Below are 13,971 nucleotides of genomic sequence, written 5' to 3' on the forward strand. Positions count from 1 at the left end.
CTGAATTACATTTCAAGTCGAAACCGCTGTTCTGTTTTGCTTCATCAAAACAGTGAGGCTGTTTCGATGTTTTGCCCATTCACTATAATGGGGAAGCTAGAAACAGCCTCTCTCATCTGACAGGCAGATCGGGGTCCAACCCCAGGAGGTCTGCTGGGGCTGTACCAGTCCTCCTGGGGCTGAGGGCCCTCGATCTGCCTGCCAGATGAGGGAGGGAACCCAGTGTGTTACTGGATTTGCCTATCACTTTGGGGTGTGCTTATTTATTAGGGATATATTTCTAGGGTCTTTGTAATTCTATCTATCAATGTGCTGCTTGTGTCACTTGTGTTTCTATATGGAGCTGTATCTCTCCCTTCTGCAAGTCCTCACCCCCAATGGAGCTATCCTGCAGTTCTCAGTTTCAGTGGGGCTGGCCACTGAATCAGTCAAACACACACACACACACACACACACACACAAAAGTATGTGACATGTCTGACCTGGCTGGGTTGATCAGCATGGACAGACTGACACCTCATATGCCAGGAATCAGTTCATTAAGGTAACAATAAAATGCAGTCAGACACAAGCACACAGATGAACAGAATACCTCTGAATCTGGCTATATGTCCAACTGACACCCTCATGGGCCAGCATTCAGTTCATTAGGGCAGGTCTGAGCCAAACTGGGTCAATCAGCCTATACAAGCTGATCCCCTTATGTCTCTCAAACTCAGCATGTCCAAATCTTTTGCCCTGTCTTAATAGTGGTAGCCTCTTGATGAGCGGACCCCACAGTATTTCTGGGCTTGACAGGGATCTTTGACTTAGGTAAAAGAAGCATTGCCGCAGAGCAAGTGGGGAAGGAGAAGTAGAGAAGGAAAAATACACCCAGTTACCACCAGTTTGACTATAAAAGTTATTTATTGCTAAGTATATGAAATGTATAATGGTGCTAGTAATAATAGACATGCAAGGAAAAACAAACAAAACAATTACAATTGAATGTAATTGAGTATTTGGATAGTTAAGCCCAAGCTTAACTAATACAATTTAGGTTCAGAAAGCTATGCCTAGAGAGAAAAAGAGAGAGAGAGAGAGAGAGAGCTGGGATCTCACTGTTTCAAGGCACTCGGGTGATTTGTTGACAAGCAAAGTTCCTAGCATGATTCTTGAGGGGAGATGATCTGTTTCTCCCAGCTTCTTGAGAACAACAGTGGATGGTGTCAGAGAGATTTTTCTCTCTTGAAGCACACTGTTTCCTGCTTTACAGCTTTCTTATACCCTTAGTCTAGCCTCTCCAAAGCATTCTTTTAATTATGTAAATCAAGAGGGTCCCAAGCTGTAATTGACAGGAAAAATCCTGTTATATAAACAGTTTAAATTTAAATGAATTACCTTTTTCAGTGACAATGGGTTATCTGGTTTGGAACATCTCAAGAAACTGATTAACGACCAGGAAAAACATTAAGTTTTAAGGAGTAACCAGACACCTAGGAGCCAGCTTGAAATTCTTATGAATATACTAGAAGGGATCTTAGATGGCCTAGCTATGCTTGCACTGTGAAGTCAGCATCAGTGTTTTGTATTTTACCTGTTGTGAATAAGCCTCAGCTTAGCACGACTCTCAGATCTTACTGTAGTCTTTTAACAGACTTAAGGGGATTACTTGGAGTGTTCAGAAACTTTGTGGGGAGGACTTCCACCAGTCATCCTGGGAAAAGTATGACAGCATTTGTGGTCAGGCTCCAACAGGCTGGACACTGTGATGAATCCTTAACCATTGCTCAAATGTTCCCCAAAGCCCCTCTGACTTGGTCTCTTGCCTCAGCATTCCCTAACCCGGCAACCAAGTTTTAGTCAATCAAGTTTAAATAGGCCTCACAAACTGGAACTGGGGAATGTATGGCCCAAGATGCCTATTAAATGTTTCTTCTGCTTAGTTCTGGTTAGATGAGGTGGGGGGGGAGGGGGAAATAGAAAAAGTCCTCTGTAAGTCCATTAAGTTGGGTGCCAGGGCTCCCTCAGGAGCACAGAGCTGACAGGTTAACAAGTGCTGCTGCCTGGGACTGGGGAGGGAAACTGAGCTATCTGGCTCAGTTCCTTTCTCCAGCCTGATTGCAGCACTGGGGAAGGGAACTGAGCCAGGTCTCAGTTCCCTTCCCCTGTGCTGTGATCGGCTTCACACACCCCAGTCGTGGGAGGCAGGAAGAGCCAGGGCTGCGCTCCCCCGCCTGGCTGAGCCTGGAGCCACTGGGAGCGCAGCCCTGGTTCTCCCCTGTTTCCCACCACCTGGCCACTGACTGCTTCAAAACTTGAAATGTTTCAAAACTTTCTAAATGTTTTGACTAGCCTCATTTTGTTTCGAGGCTGTTTTGAAGCCCTTCATTTCGTTTCGATTTTGCTGTTTCAAGCTCAAAATGAGTTGAAACAGTGTTGAAACGAAACGGTCGGCAAAATTTCGCACAGCCCTAATGGCCACCTGATCCTCACAACCACTGCTTTTCCTGCTGGGAGTGAGGATGGGACAAATTCAAGCCACCATGTGATATTTAGGTTCTACCCCTGGAAAATTATAACAAATTCATAGATTTCATAGACATTAGGGCTGGGACCTTAGAAGAACATAGAGTCCAGCCCCCTACCCATGGGGCAGGAAGTCAACTGGGGTTAAAGGATCTGCTGGCTGAGGAATTGGCTCCGTGGTCAGACCCAGAGGGTGGTGGTTGATGAAAGTCAATCATCGTGGTGCCCTGTGACCAGTGGGGTCCCCCAAGGCTTTGTCCTTGGACTCATATTGTTCAACATCTTCACTAATGATGTGGACATTGGTGTCAGAACCAGACTGGCCACGTTTGCCGACAACACCAAACTCTGGGGTAAGGCATGCACACCTGAGGACAGGAGGGCAATCCAGGTTGACCTCAACAGGCTCAAGAAATGGGCAGACAAGAACTTGATGGTGTTTAACACTGAAAAATGCAAGGTTCTCCACCTTGGGAGAAAAAACCCGCAGCATGCTTATAGGCTTGGCAGTGCTACACTGGCTAGCTCTTTGGACAAAAGGGACTTGGGGGTCATGGTTGACCACAAGATGAACATGAGCCTTCAATATGATGCTGCAGCTTGTAAAGTGAACAAAATGCTGGCTTTCATCCATAGATGCTTCTTGAGCAAATCCCAGGATGTCGTTGTGCCGTTGTACTTGGCCTTGATGAGGCTGCAGCTGGAGTACTGCATCCAGTTTTGGGCTCCACAATTCAAAAAGGATGTGGGGAAGCTTGTGAGGGTCCAGAGGAGAGCTACACGCATGATCAGCGGTTAGGAAAACAGACCTTATGACGACAGGCTGAGAGCCATGGGACTCTTCAGCCTGAAAAGCACAGGCTCAGGGGTGATGTTTATCAGGGGTGACCACCGGGATCTGGGGGAACGTCTGTTCACCAGAGCGCCCCAAGGGATGATGAGGTCGAACGGTCACAAATTCCTCTGTGTCCGTTTCAGGCTGGACATAAGGAAGAACTATATACTGTCCGAGCCCACAAGGTTTCGAATAAACTGCTGCTGGAGGCGGTTCAAGCACCTACTTTGAACGCCTTCAAGACACATTTGGATGTCTACCTTGCTAGGATCCTGTGACCCCAGCTGGCTTCCTGCCCCTGGGGCAGGGGGCTAGACTCCATAATCCTCCCAGGTACCTTCCAGCCCTAGTGTCAATGAATCTATGAAATATATGATCCCAGCAATTTAAACTCCAAATGCATAAACGTGCCACACCTACAATATAAGCATGGGGAGTCGTCTTACATTCGGGGCCGTCTTAGATCTGAGCAAACGTGCCGTCACCTCGGACCACTGCAGTAGCCGAGTGGGTTCGGCAATTATGCGGGAGGCAAGGAGTTTTAGTTTTTTGTGGGTTTTTTTGGGGGGGGGGGGAGGGGGGATACTTTTCACAAGACCAACTCTGAAATGCTCAGGCTTGGGACATCCAGATACCGCCCTCTTACTTCTCGCACCATCCCTGTGGCCGCAGGGGCAAAAATCGCCAAGGCAACGTTTGCGAAGGAGAAGCTGCGGCGCGGCGAGCAGGCCCCGCCCGGCGCCCGGCCTTGCGCCTGGAGGCGGCCCCGGTCCCGCCCCGAGGAAGCGCGCGGCGCCCCGCCCCGCCCCGCCCCGCCCTCCCCTCCCCTCCCCTCCCCTCGGGCGCGCACGCGGGCCGGGCCGGGCCGGGCCATGCTGCGGGGGCTGCTTCCGCGCTGCTCGCGCTGCTGCCACCGCCGGGGACCGACGCTTTGGCCGCGCGCCTGCAGCACCAGCAGCTCGGCGGGGAGCAGGGTAGGGCCGGGCCGGTGCGCGGGTTGTGGGGCCGAGGCCATGGCGGGAGAGCTGCGCTTAGCGCGGGGAGGGCGCCGGGCGGACCCCGCTCCCCGGAGCCCCCTGCAAGCGGCCCGGCGGCACCGCCCCAGCCCGGCAGACCTGCTCGCGGCTCTGACCAGCGGCCTTGCCTGGGCTGGAGCTGCCTGGCGAGGGCTGCGGCCCTTGGTCTCCTCTGGCTCGGGCTCTGCGCTGCGTCTCGTGGTCGGCAGCTCGTGCTGACCCGGGCGAGGGCGCTGCGAGCGTAAAGTCCGGCAGGAGGCAGGGCTGATTCCCGCTTTTCTGGGAAGAGTGCCCAAGATGTGGCAGTCTTCTTCTGGTGCACCAGAAGAAGAGCGCACAAGATGCAGCCAACCCAGGTTTGTTTCATCAGAGGCTGTGAAAGGAGGTGTAGAAAGCAGAGCAGGAGAGAAGCTAGAGTGCAAAATGCAAGCAAGAGGGAGCAGAGAGAGAGGGGGGCAGCGCTAGGAGAGAAAAGCAACTGGACACCTGTAGAAATGAGGCAGGTCACAAAAGCTAATGCAAGTAATGAGGAAAGAATCCCCAGTGCCTGTTTAGACGGTGACTACCACAGTCCAGTGTGCGGATAATTTCTTGTTCCACAGTTTTCATTCAGACTGGTTTTTACAATTATTTTTGCCCAAGAACAGCAATCCCAAGGTGTGTCCAGGAGGTTGAAGTGCTCTGCCCCAGGCCTGTGTCTTTCTTTTCTATTTTCTCTTTAACTCTCATAAACAGATTCCTAATTCTCAGAGTGCTGAGCTTGCTGTAAATGTGACCCTTGCATCTGAGTGTACGTGGTTTGCAAAGGGAGCTCAATTTGTGCACGTAACTTTTCTTTCAGGGCCTCGTCTTGGGCATCTATGCAAATGAAAAGGAAGAGGGACCTCCTCAGTTTACTGATGCAGGAGATGCTTTTGATAGACGTGTATCCGGGAAGCTGAGAGAACTTTTGTCCATGTGAGTGTTCAAGCCTGTTTCTTAGCTGTCTTGCAATATCAAGACATTTCAGGAAATACATGTTTTAATTCATTGTTAGAGTTTGCAGCCATACTGTTTTGTACGTTGGTATTCAGTCCTCACAGGCTTGGTAGGTTTGAGCTGCAGCAGTACATAGAAGAACATAGGTGCTGCAGGGCGTGGAAGCAATGATTGGGTAAATTTTGTTTCTTTTTAAAATCAGTAATGAGGCAACATCCTTGTGTGGTGTTAAAGGGTACTATGTGGCTGGAGCATGAAATTGTTGCCGCAAGAAATCATGATCTTAGTTTTAAAAGAATGTCTGGAACTTCTTATGTTTTAGATCCGGGCCTCTTTTGAAGAAAGGCAAAACACGCATCTTTCATGGTTTGTATCAGGTATGATGTCTCAGTTTATATGAAGTATATTGATTTGTCTGGTGACCTCCATGCGAGTCTTGGCATTGTTTCTTATTTTAAACCCATTTTGGATGTAGCATGTTATGGCAGACTTATGCTTCATCGTACACTAGAAGATGTCTGTGTGCACTTTTGCGTCCCTATGATGCTATAATGGGTCTTATACCAGGCAAGGAGACTAAGACATGGTTGTCTTAAACTAAAAGCAAGTTTATTGAACCCTAACAGATACAATTCTAATTAAAATTGAAGCAGCATTAGCAGTTAAAATTTTAGGTTTGTAGCTAGTCAAAGCAGATGCTTACCCCCCCCCCCCCAATTTGATCAGGCCTTGAAGTCTTGTCAAGGGCTCCTGGGGCTTTTGTACATGCCACAAAATTGGCCTTTAAAGCGGCTTAAATGCCCTTTTGCACTGCTTTAATGGCGTTGCTGTTTACACTGTCGGCAGCGTATTGTGCGTTAAATGACTTTGGGACGCAGCAAAATAAAACACCTCCGAGGTGTTTTAGTTTGCTACCTTACAGCTGTGGAGGGGAGCACTGGGCCCCGTGCAGCTCATGGGCTGTGCAGGCAGCCCGGCAGCCGCCCATGCAAGCAGGCTCCACCGAAGGGGAAAAAAAAAAAGTGGCCTGCCTGCCTGCCTGGGGAGCGGGTGCTTTCCTCCACGGCTGCGGTGCCCCCTGGAGCCACCTGGGCCAGGTGCCTGCGGGCAGGTGCCGCTTGGGAGGCACTGCCACTGTGGCAGAGGGAAGCACCAGCCCCAGCGCAGCTCAGGGACTGCTCAGCCCACCGGCAGCTTGCCCTCCCCCTGCTGCTGCAGAGGCAGGTAAGGATCAGGCCCGACCCTTGTGTACACACCACAGAAGTTTACTGTGGTTTAATTCTCCCTAAATTGAAGCGGTGTTTTTAAAAACCCACTGCTTCGGTTTAGAGAGAACTAATGAGGTAATCTTTTCATTCTTAGGTGGGGGTAGGTTTTGCCCTGATTGTTCCTCTTTTACCCAGGTTATATTTATTCAATTTAGTTATCCAACTTCCTGATTCATTTCAAGTCAGGGACAGTATTTTTCCATCTGCTCCTTTTACTGGGTGCATGTCTCGACCATAGTTCAAGCTAAGCACAAAGGTGAAACCCAGGCCTGAAGGCCTCTGGGTTCCAATAGCACTGAGCCAAGGTTTTTTTTCAAGGGATTTCAAAGCCATAATTTCTTAGTGGTTTTTTGTTGTTTTCTATATGCAATTCTTCTGGAAGGCCTAATCCAATTGACTTTAAAGTCAGTGGAAAGACTCTCATGTATTTCACTGGAGTTTGATTAGATCTGTAGCTGTTTTTGCACACAACCACCAGTGAAGGAAGTGGGAATTTTTTGCATGAAAATGCTCCAGAATTGTTCCCTAGGCAGTATTCTTGGGAGAGCGTAAAGTCGTAACAACAGGAGTTTGAACCATTGCTAGCTGTAGTAATTCTAGAAAGTGTGTCCAAGCTGCAGTCTGTTGTGAGCTACATGTTAATTCAGTACTGCAGCTGGAAAACTGGTTATTAGAAACATGCTTGTATTTGTAATGAAAATCTGAAGAGACCCCATGTTTTAATTTCATTTTGTTTAGAAAGGTTTGGGGAATCTACTGCTGTACGCTTTTAGGAGGGAAGTATATCAAATTATATATAACTTAAGAGATTCCTTTCACCTCAATTATTTCTCCTTCCTTCTGCCAGCTCTTCAGTCCCTTAGAGGGGTTAATCTCCCTTTCTTTCCCAGGCTGATGGTGTGTACTTAGCTTTCTACACTTCCTTGTAGTGCTGTTATCTAGCACTCTAAAAAGAGCTCAAAATATGAAATGGCAGTTTGACAGTGGAAGAAGAAAAATGTATTATTTTCTAATGCTCAAGAATAGTATGGGGAAGGCTGTAGAGATTATTAACCTACTGCTGTGCCTGAAGCACTGAGCAGTGAGAGAGAAAAAGATCCTTGTCCAGGATGAGCATCCTGCCTTGTTGTTTGATGGATAGAGGGTAAAATTGTACACAAACTCTGTTACAAGCTTGCTGAAAATGATTCATAAATATTATGAATAATCCTGTTACTTAAATTGTTCTTTGAAGTGTGGACCACCTCCTCTGGGTGCATGTGTAGGGCATACTACCCCAGGGCCCTGGCTGAGAACTCCAGTCACCACCACAGTACAAATAATAATATAAATTGGACAGCAGTGAAGTTCTTCATTTTCCTGTATAAATTTTATAGGAGCGGGAGAGATTTGTATCATAGTGTAGCGACTTGCTTTGAATGATGGATGTTATGCTTCTGTTATGTCTGCTTTCAGTATTGCTATTAACCTTCCATACTGGCTGTACTCGTGAAGAAAATAATTCCACTTTGTGTCGGTTTTACACAGGACTTTCCAAGTGTTGTAGTTGTGGGCTTGGGTAAGAAGAGCATTGGAGTAAATGATCAAGAAAACTGGGATGAAGGCAAAGAGAATATTCGGGCAGCTGTTTCAGGTTAACTTATTTCATTTAATGTTTACTCCAGTTCTAAATATTTGTTTCAACTATTAAACTAACACTGAGATGTGATGCACTGTATTGTGATGAAGCATGTGAACTTAAATCAAATAGTTCATTGTACATTTTGTTGAAAAATAGTAGGGGTACACTGATAGAGATTTTTGGGGCTGATACTGATAGCCAATTTTTAGGAAGGCATATCAGGTAATACCAATCTGGTTTCTAATACCAGCCTGGTAGCTTGAAGAGCAGTGTCCAGCTGGTAAGTCTGTTGTGGTGGAAGGGGAGGGGGAAGGGAAGGGGCGTGGGGGACAGATTGAGGCCCCTGCGGTAAGGGAGGGAGTGGGGCTGGGCCAGGTGCTGCCTGGACCGGGACGGGGCAGCCACAACAGGTTCATCAGAAGGGGGGGCACCCGCCACTGCATGCACCCCGGGAGGTGTGTCCCCCTGGATCTGGGTGAGGTGGACTACCACTGTGGGCTGGGGCCGGGGCGGTGCTGGGCTCTTCCCAGTGGGGGCTGAGCTCAGGACAGGTGGCAGTGGCACTGGGAAGAGGACTATGGGGGGGTGCAGCCACATCAAAATTCACTGTAGCCCCCCCCAATTCCATCTCCCAGCACCGCTGACCACAGCTGCAGCCTACCCCTCCCCGTGCAGATCTGAGGAGTACACACCCTCTGTGTCCTCCCAGGGTGCGCGCAGCAGTGGGAGCTCCCCCGCATGCCCTGGGTGCCTGCCTGAGCCCCAGCCTAAGCCTTACTCCCTCCCTCCACACGGGGACTTTGATCTGAGCCCTACATCCCTTCCCTCTCCCCTCCCCTTCCACCACAACAGATTTGCCTGCTGATCACACCTCTCCAAGCTGCCAGTTGGTGCTTCTAGCCACCTACGTGCTGTGCTGTGGCCGCGCACATGCACAGGGCATTTAGTAGTCAAATTATCAACCACATAAGGCTGATTTTTGATACAGTCAATTTTCTTTATATTGATGCCAATCCTATATTGGACTGAAGTATCGGTGCACCTCTAAAAATAGCACATAAAATCTAAGGATCTAGCTTGGAAAATGCATTTTCTCACTGACTGCTTACAAGTCGTTGGTCTTTCCCAGGTGAGGCCATTACTTTCTTCAGGAAGTAATCTTTCGTTTTTAAAAAAAGTATAGTTTTCCTGGGTTACAGCAACACCGTTCAACTGATGGCCTGTGAGGCATTAAGTTGTGGCCCTCGGCTCCTCAGCCACTGCTCCCACTGTTGCTCTGATTGCAGCAGCAGACAGAAACCCTGGGCTCTCTTCCCCTCCTTTGGTGGCTGCTTTCTGTCCCTACCCCAGAGGGATGAGGCAGTGCTGTATTGGAAGCAGAGGGTGAGTCCAAGGCCCTGCAGCAACATGATGTACTGGTTGGGGGGGGGTACTGCAGGCACATCTATGCAGTACACAGCATAGGGGTCTGTGGCTTGCCCTGATGTGGCCCTTGCTCATGTGGCCTGAAGGGTGTGCAGCCACTGGCTGCATGGAAGTTGAACAGCCCTGGTTTAGAGGTTTTCATTAGAGCGTTATCCATGCAGCAGCATCTTCCTGAGTGTTCAGACAGACAGTTCTAATATCTGCTGCTCAAGCTTTTCCAAATTGTAGGGATTGGAAAAGGCACTTATTTATTTCATTGCTTCTGTTCAAAGTAATTTGGTAAGTCTTTTAAGTACAATCTCATGCTGACTTTGCAGTTAACCTTGCACTCGTTATGACCCTAGATATTTATTCATGTTGCATAGATTATAGGTAAGATTTCATTTTATACTGTGAGGGAGATTTACATAAAAAAATTTTAAATGCATTTCCTTACCTGTGGAAGCAGAAGGATCTTTTGAGGTTGCAAGGTCTTTCTCCTATCCCTGAAAGTGTACTCTGGGTAATGAAGTATGATTATAAGGCATCCAGTAACTTCATAAATTCTCTCCCTCTAGAATTTGAATTAGGAGGGATTTCATATTTGACAAACTCAAACCTTATGTTTTATTATTTTTACTGAAGCAGGTAGGAACTGTAACCAAAAACTGCATCATGCTGAGCTCTGTACACACAGAACAAAAACGCTTCCCTGCCCCAATTTAAGTGTAAGACGGGGACAGACAGACTGGGAAGCCCAAACAAGCAAGTGAGAGTGCTAATTGATATTACGGTGCCTGTGGCCTAACCATCGTTAAGTTTTTCATAGGCAAAAGAGAGTTTGTATAGTATGTTTGTATTTTCTGCCAGTTATAAAAGTGCCTGTAACAAGGTTTTTGTAATTTTTTAAAAAGTAAGTTTATTAGCAGTACATTGTACTACAACTTTATTTGTGATGGCCTGAAACTTTGATTACCAAAATGCCCCAGAATTGTGTAGTTACCTCTCTTTTTTTCATAAGGTTATTGTGAAATGCTTATTGGCTTAGTTACTTGCTAAATTATATTCAAAGTTCATAAATGTCTGAATATTACCAATATATGGCCTTTTTAATTGTGGATATTGACTTTGCTGTTGGATTTTTTTTGGATGGTTTCTGTCTTTTTAGCAGGTGTCCATAATACTTGTTTTTTCTTCTTGAAAATAATTGCTTCAAAGCCTTCTGTTGAGGACACAACCTTATCAGTGTCTTGTTTTATCCAGCTGGATGCAGGCAGGTTCAGGATCTAGAGATCCCTTGTGTTGAAGTGGATCCCTGTGGAGATGCTCAGGCTGCTGCAGAAGGAGCAGTCCTTGGATTGTATGAGTATGATGAGTTTAAGAAAAGAAAGAAGCCTGTCGTTACTCCTCAGCTACATGGAAGGTGATGGCAAACAAAGTTGTACTTGTAAAACACTTGGATACCTAGCGTATGTGTCGCTTCTACCCCACTATCCCTTTTCCATTTAATCTGTGTTGCATGAAATATTTTAGTAACCAAGTCATTTCTACAGCATTTGCTTCACAGGCTAATCACTGTAGTCACTGTTGGTATGTTATGAGGCAAGAACAAATTAAGCAACAAAGGGTTTGGGATTAAGAAAGAAGAAGGGGCAAAACCCCTCCATCTTTTATGAGCTATGTGGCACTTTTCATAGTCCCATGAAGTGTGGGAGTTGTCTCTATTAATGAACAAACCCTTCCCAGGAAAAGGAAATGCTGCACCAGATCTGACAAGCAATTCATCTAATACCCTGTCACTACCTGTAGCCAGTACCATATATATTGGAGGAAGATACCAGAAATATTTACAGTAACCAATTTTAATAATTCGTCCAAAGGGAAAGATTTTTTTCCCCCTTAATCTTTGTCCATTATAGATTGGGTTGTGCCATTAAGCACAAGTGCTTGGATCCAGAAATATCTAATGCTTTTTGAGTTCTAGCAAGTTACTAGATATTCTCTTATCAGCAATGTATAATGTGAAAAAAGGAGAAGCGGCTCCTTTTTTTATTATGGAGAGAGGATGCTGTTACTCGGGAGCTGAAAGTAATAACAGGTTTCTCGTAACAGAGCTTCCCCAGCAAAGTTCCCCGATTTCCTTTTTGAACTCCGGTGTCTTTTGTTGTATATTACTCCAGTAACTTGTAGGTCTCCTGCATTTACACCCTGTGTGAAAGGATATTAAATATCATTCTTTGAGCATAAGTCCCAGGTATACATGGGTAAATAGTTTTTCAAGGGAGAAGCTTACACTCTTTTAGAAATAATCTAGAGAAATCTAATGCTCTTAAGCATATCCTGCTCATAGGAAAGTAGGGATGGAAGAGACCTTACAATGTCACTTAATCTAACATTCCACTCAAGACAGGATCCTAAATGACTAAACCATCCCACTCAGTTGTCTTTCTAACCTGCTTTTGAAAACTTCCATGGGTGGAGATTCCATGAATTCTCTGGGTATTCTGTTCTAAAGACAAAGGCAACTGGACATGCAGCCAAGAGCCCCAGGTCAAGGTGGATGTGGGTCTTGAACCCAGGTCTTTGCCTTGAGAAGCTGGCAGGCTAACCCCCGGGCTACAGTAGCAGGCATAACCATACTGGTATACCATAATGTTGCATTTATCTGTTTCCCCAAGCAGCACCACCTTTTTCTTTAAATTACTGGTCTCTGAAATAGTAACATCTCAGAAAATGGCTGCTCTTGTGGCTACCAGTGCGAGTTGGATTAGAAGAATTGTGTTCAGTTCCCAGCTTTGTTGCAGACTTCCTATGTAACCTGGGGCAAATCACTTAATTTCTTGGTGCTTCAGTTTCCCACATGTAAAATGAAAGCAATTATTTTTTCCTAGTTAGGATGTAGAGGTGCCCCTCTGTGAACATCTTAGGCTGTTGACAGTGACCAGTAGGGCTGTGCGAGGCTTCGGACACAGCTTCAGATCCGGAGAAGCTTCAGACGCTTCGGGGTCCAAAGCAGCACATCTGGGTCGAAGCGCTGGTCTCATTAGGCTTCCCGAAGCGGTTCAGAGCGCCTGAAGAGCTTCGGAGCTGCCTCGGAGCCGCCTCAGAGATGCGGCCATAGGGTATAATGGGGACGCAATAAAATAGCTATACCTTTGTTGTTTTTTGTCTGATTTGGATGAAATTTTCAGGGGTGGTAGACTCTGCAGAGAGGATGAAGCCTGCCAAGTTTCAAGAAGATTGGTGAAGGGGTTTAGGGGGAACAGGACCCCACATTCTCGAAAGCAAAACTCATGTCACATCTAGGCGTTGCAACGTAGTGGGGTGAAAACTGCAGGGCTGGTAACTCTTACTGAGGCCACAAAGCCTGCCAAGTTTCAAGCAGATCAGTGCAGGGGTTTGGGGGGAACTACCCCTCAAGCTGCGTACAAGCAAAACTCCCATGGGTGCTTGTGGGACTGACTGTCTCTGGCTTGGGGCGGGGAGGGGAGACACTACTGCAGGCCTGGCTGCTAAGCTGCTGTGTTACCAATTACCAATCAATCAATCATGATTCACTCAGGGACCAGGGACTCCGGGACCAGCTCAATACACAGTACCTAGCTACTACATAGCAACTTATGGAGCATCAATTACCACCTACAAAACCAGGCTAAGGAGATGAAAGAATCAATACAAACAATCAACTGCCCCAAGATGGACACAGTCTTGGCACGAGTTTTATCCATCAGCAGCTAGGGGTGCAGGGCCCCAGAACTCCCCTGCACTGATCTCCTTGACAGCTGGTGGGCATCATGGCCTCAGCAGGGGCCACCATCCCTGCAGCTGTCACCCTGCTGCGCCTGAACACACTCAGTGTCACCCGTGTCACGAGTTTTGCTTGTCCACAGCTTGAGGTGCACTTTCCCCCAAACCCCTACACCGATCTCCTTGAAATTTGGCAGGCTTTGTGGCCTCAGTAAGAGCTACCAGCCCTGCAGTTTTGATCCCCCTGTGGTGTAACATACAGCCATGACATGAGTTTGGCTTTCATGAATTTGGGATGCAGTTCCCCCCAAACCCCTGCACTGATCTTGAAACTTGGCAGGTTTCATGCTCTCAGCAGAGGCTACCATCCCTGCAAGTTTCATCCAGATCAGACAAAAAACAACTAAGTTATAGATATTTAATTGATTCTCCCATTATACCCTATGGCCAGTTCTCGATCTGGCCGAAGCTTCGGAGGCAGAAACCTGGTCCGGAACTCTGGATTGGATTGCGGCCATCCAAAGCGGCCAGATCCGAAGCCAGATCGGATCGCTGCCGACTTGCACAGGCCTAGTGACCAGAACTGTGCTGTGA

The 13,971-nt window shown here is 47.1% G+C and overlaps 1 protein-coding gene across 2 annotated transcripts in view; it reads left to right on the forward strand.

The window, feature by feature from the left end:
* The first annotated feature begins 4,175 nt into the window (after nt 1–4,175).
* Nucleotides 4,176–13,971, forward strand: part of LAP3 (leucine aminopeptidase 3) — a 28,426-nt gene continuing 18,630 nt past the window's right edge. The window contains exons 1-5 of one of the 2 annotated variants that reach the window (XM_019480019.2): nt 4,176–4,317; nt 5,201–5,316; nt 5,660–5,714; nt 8,133–8,238; nt 10,894–11,053. In XM_019480019.2, the coding sequence (XP_019335564.1) occupies nt 4,216–4,317; nt 5,201–5,316; nt 5,660–5,714; nt 8,133–8,238; nt 10,894–11,053 (539 nt within the window). In that variant the 5' untranslated portion in view covers nt 4,176–4,215. Of the gene's footprint in view, nt 4,318–4,640; nt 4,716–5,200; nt 5,317–5,659; nt 5,715–8,132; nt 8,239–10,893; nt 11,054–13,971 lie in introns of those variants that run through there. The other variant, XM_014607722.3, reaches the window with a different exon arrangement.

Source organism: Alligator mississippiensis, chromosome 2, assembly GCF_030867095.1.
Source record: "Alligator mississippiensis isolate rAllMis1 chromosome 2, rAllMis1, whole genome shotgun sequence".
Lineage (NCBI taxonomy): Eukaryota > Metazoa > Chordata > Crocodylia > Alligatoridae > Alligator > Alligator mississippiensis.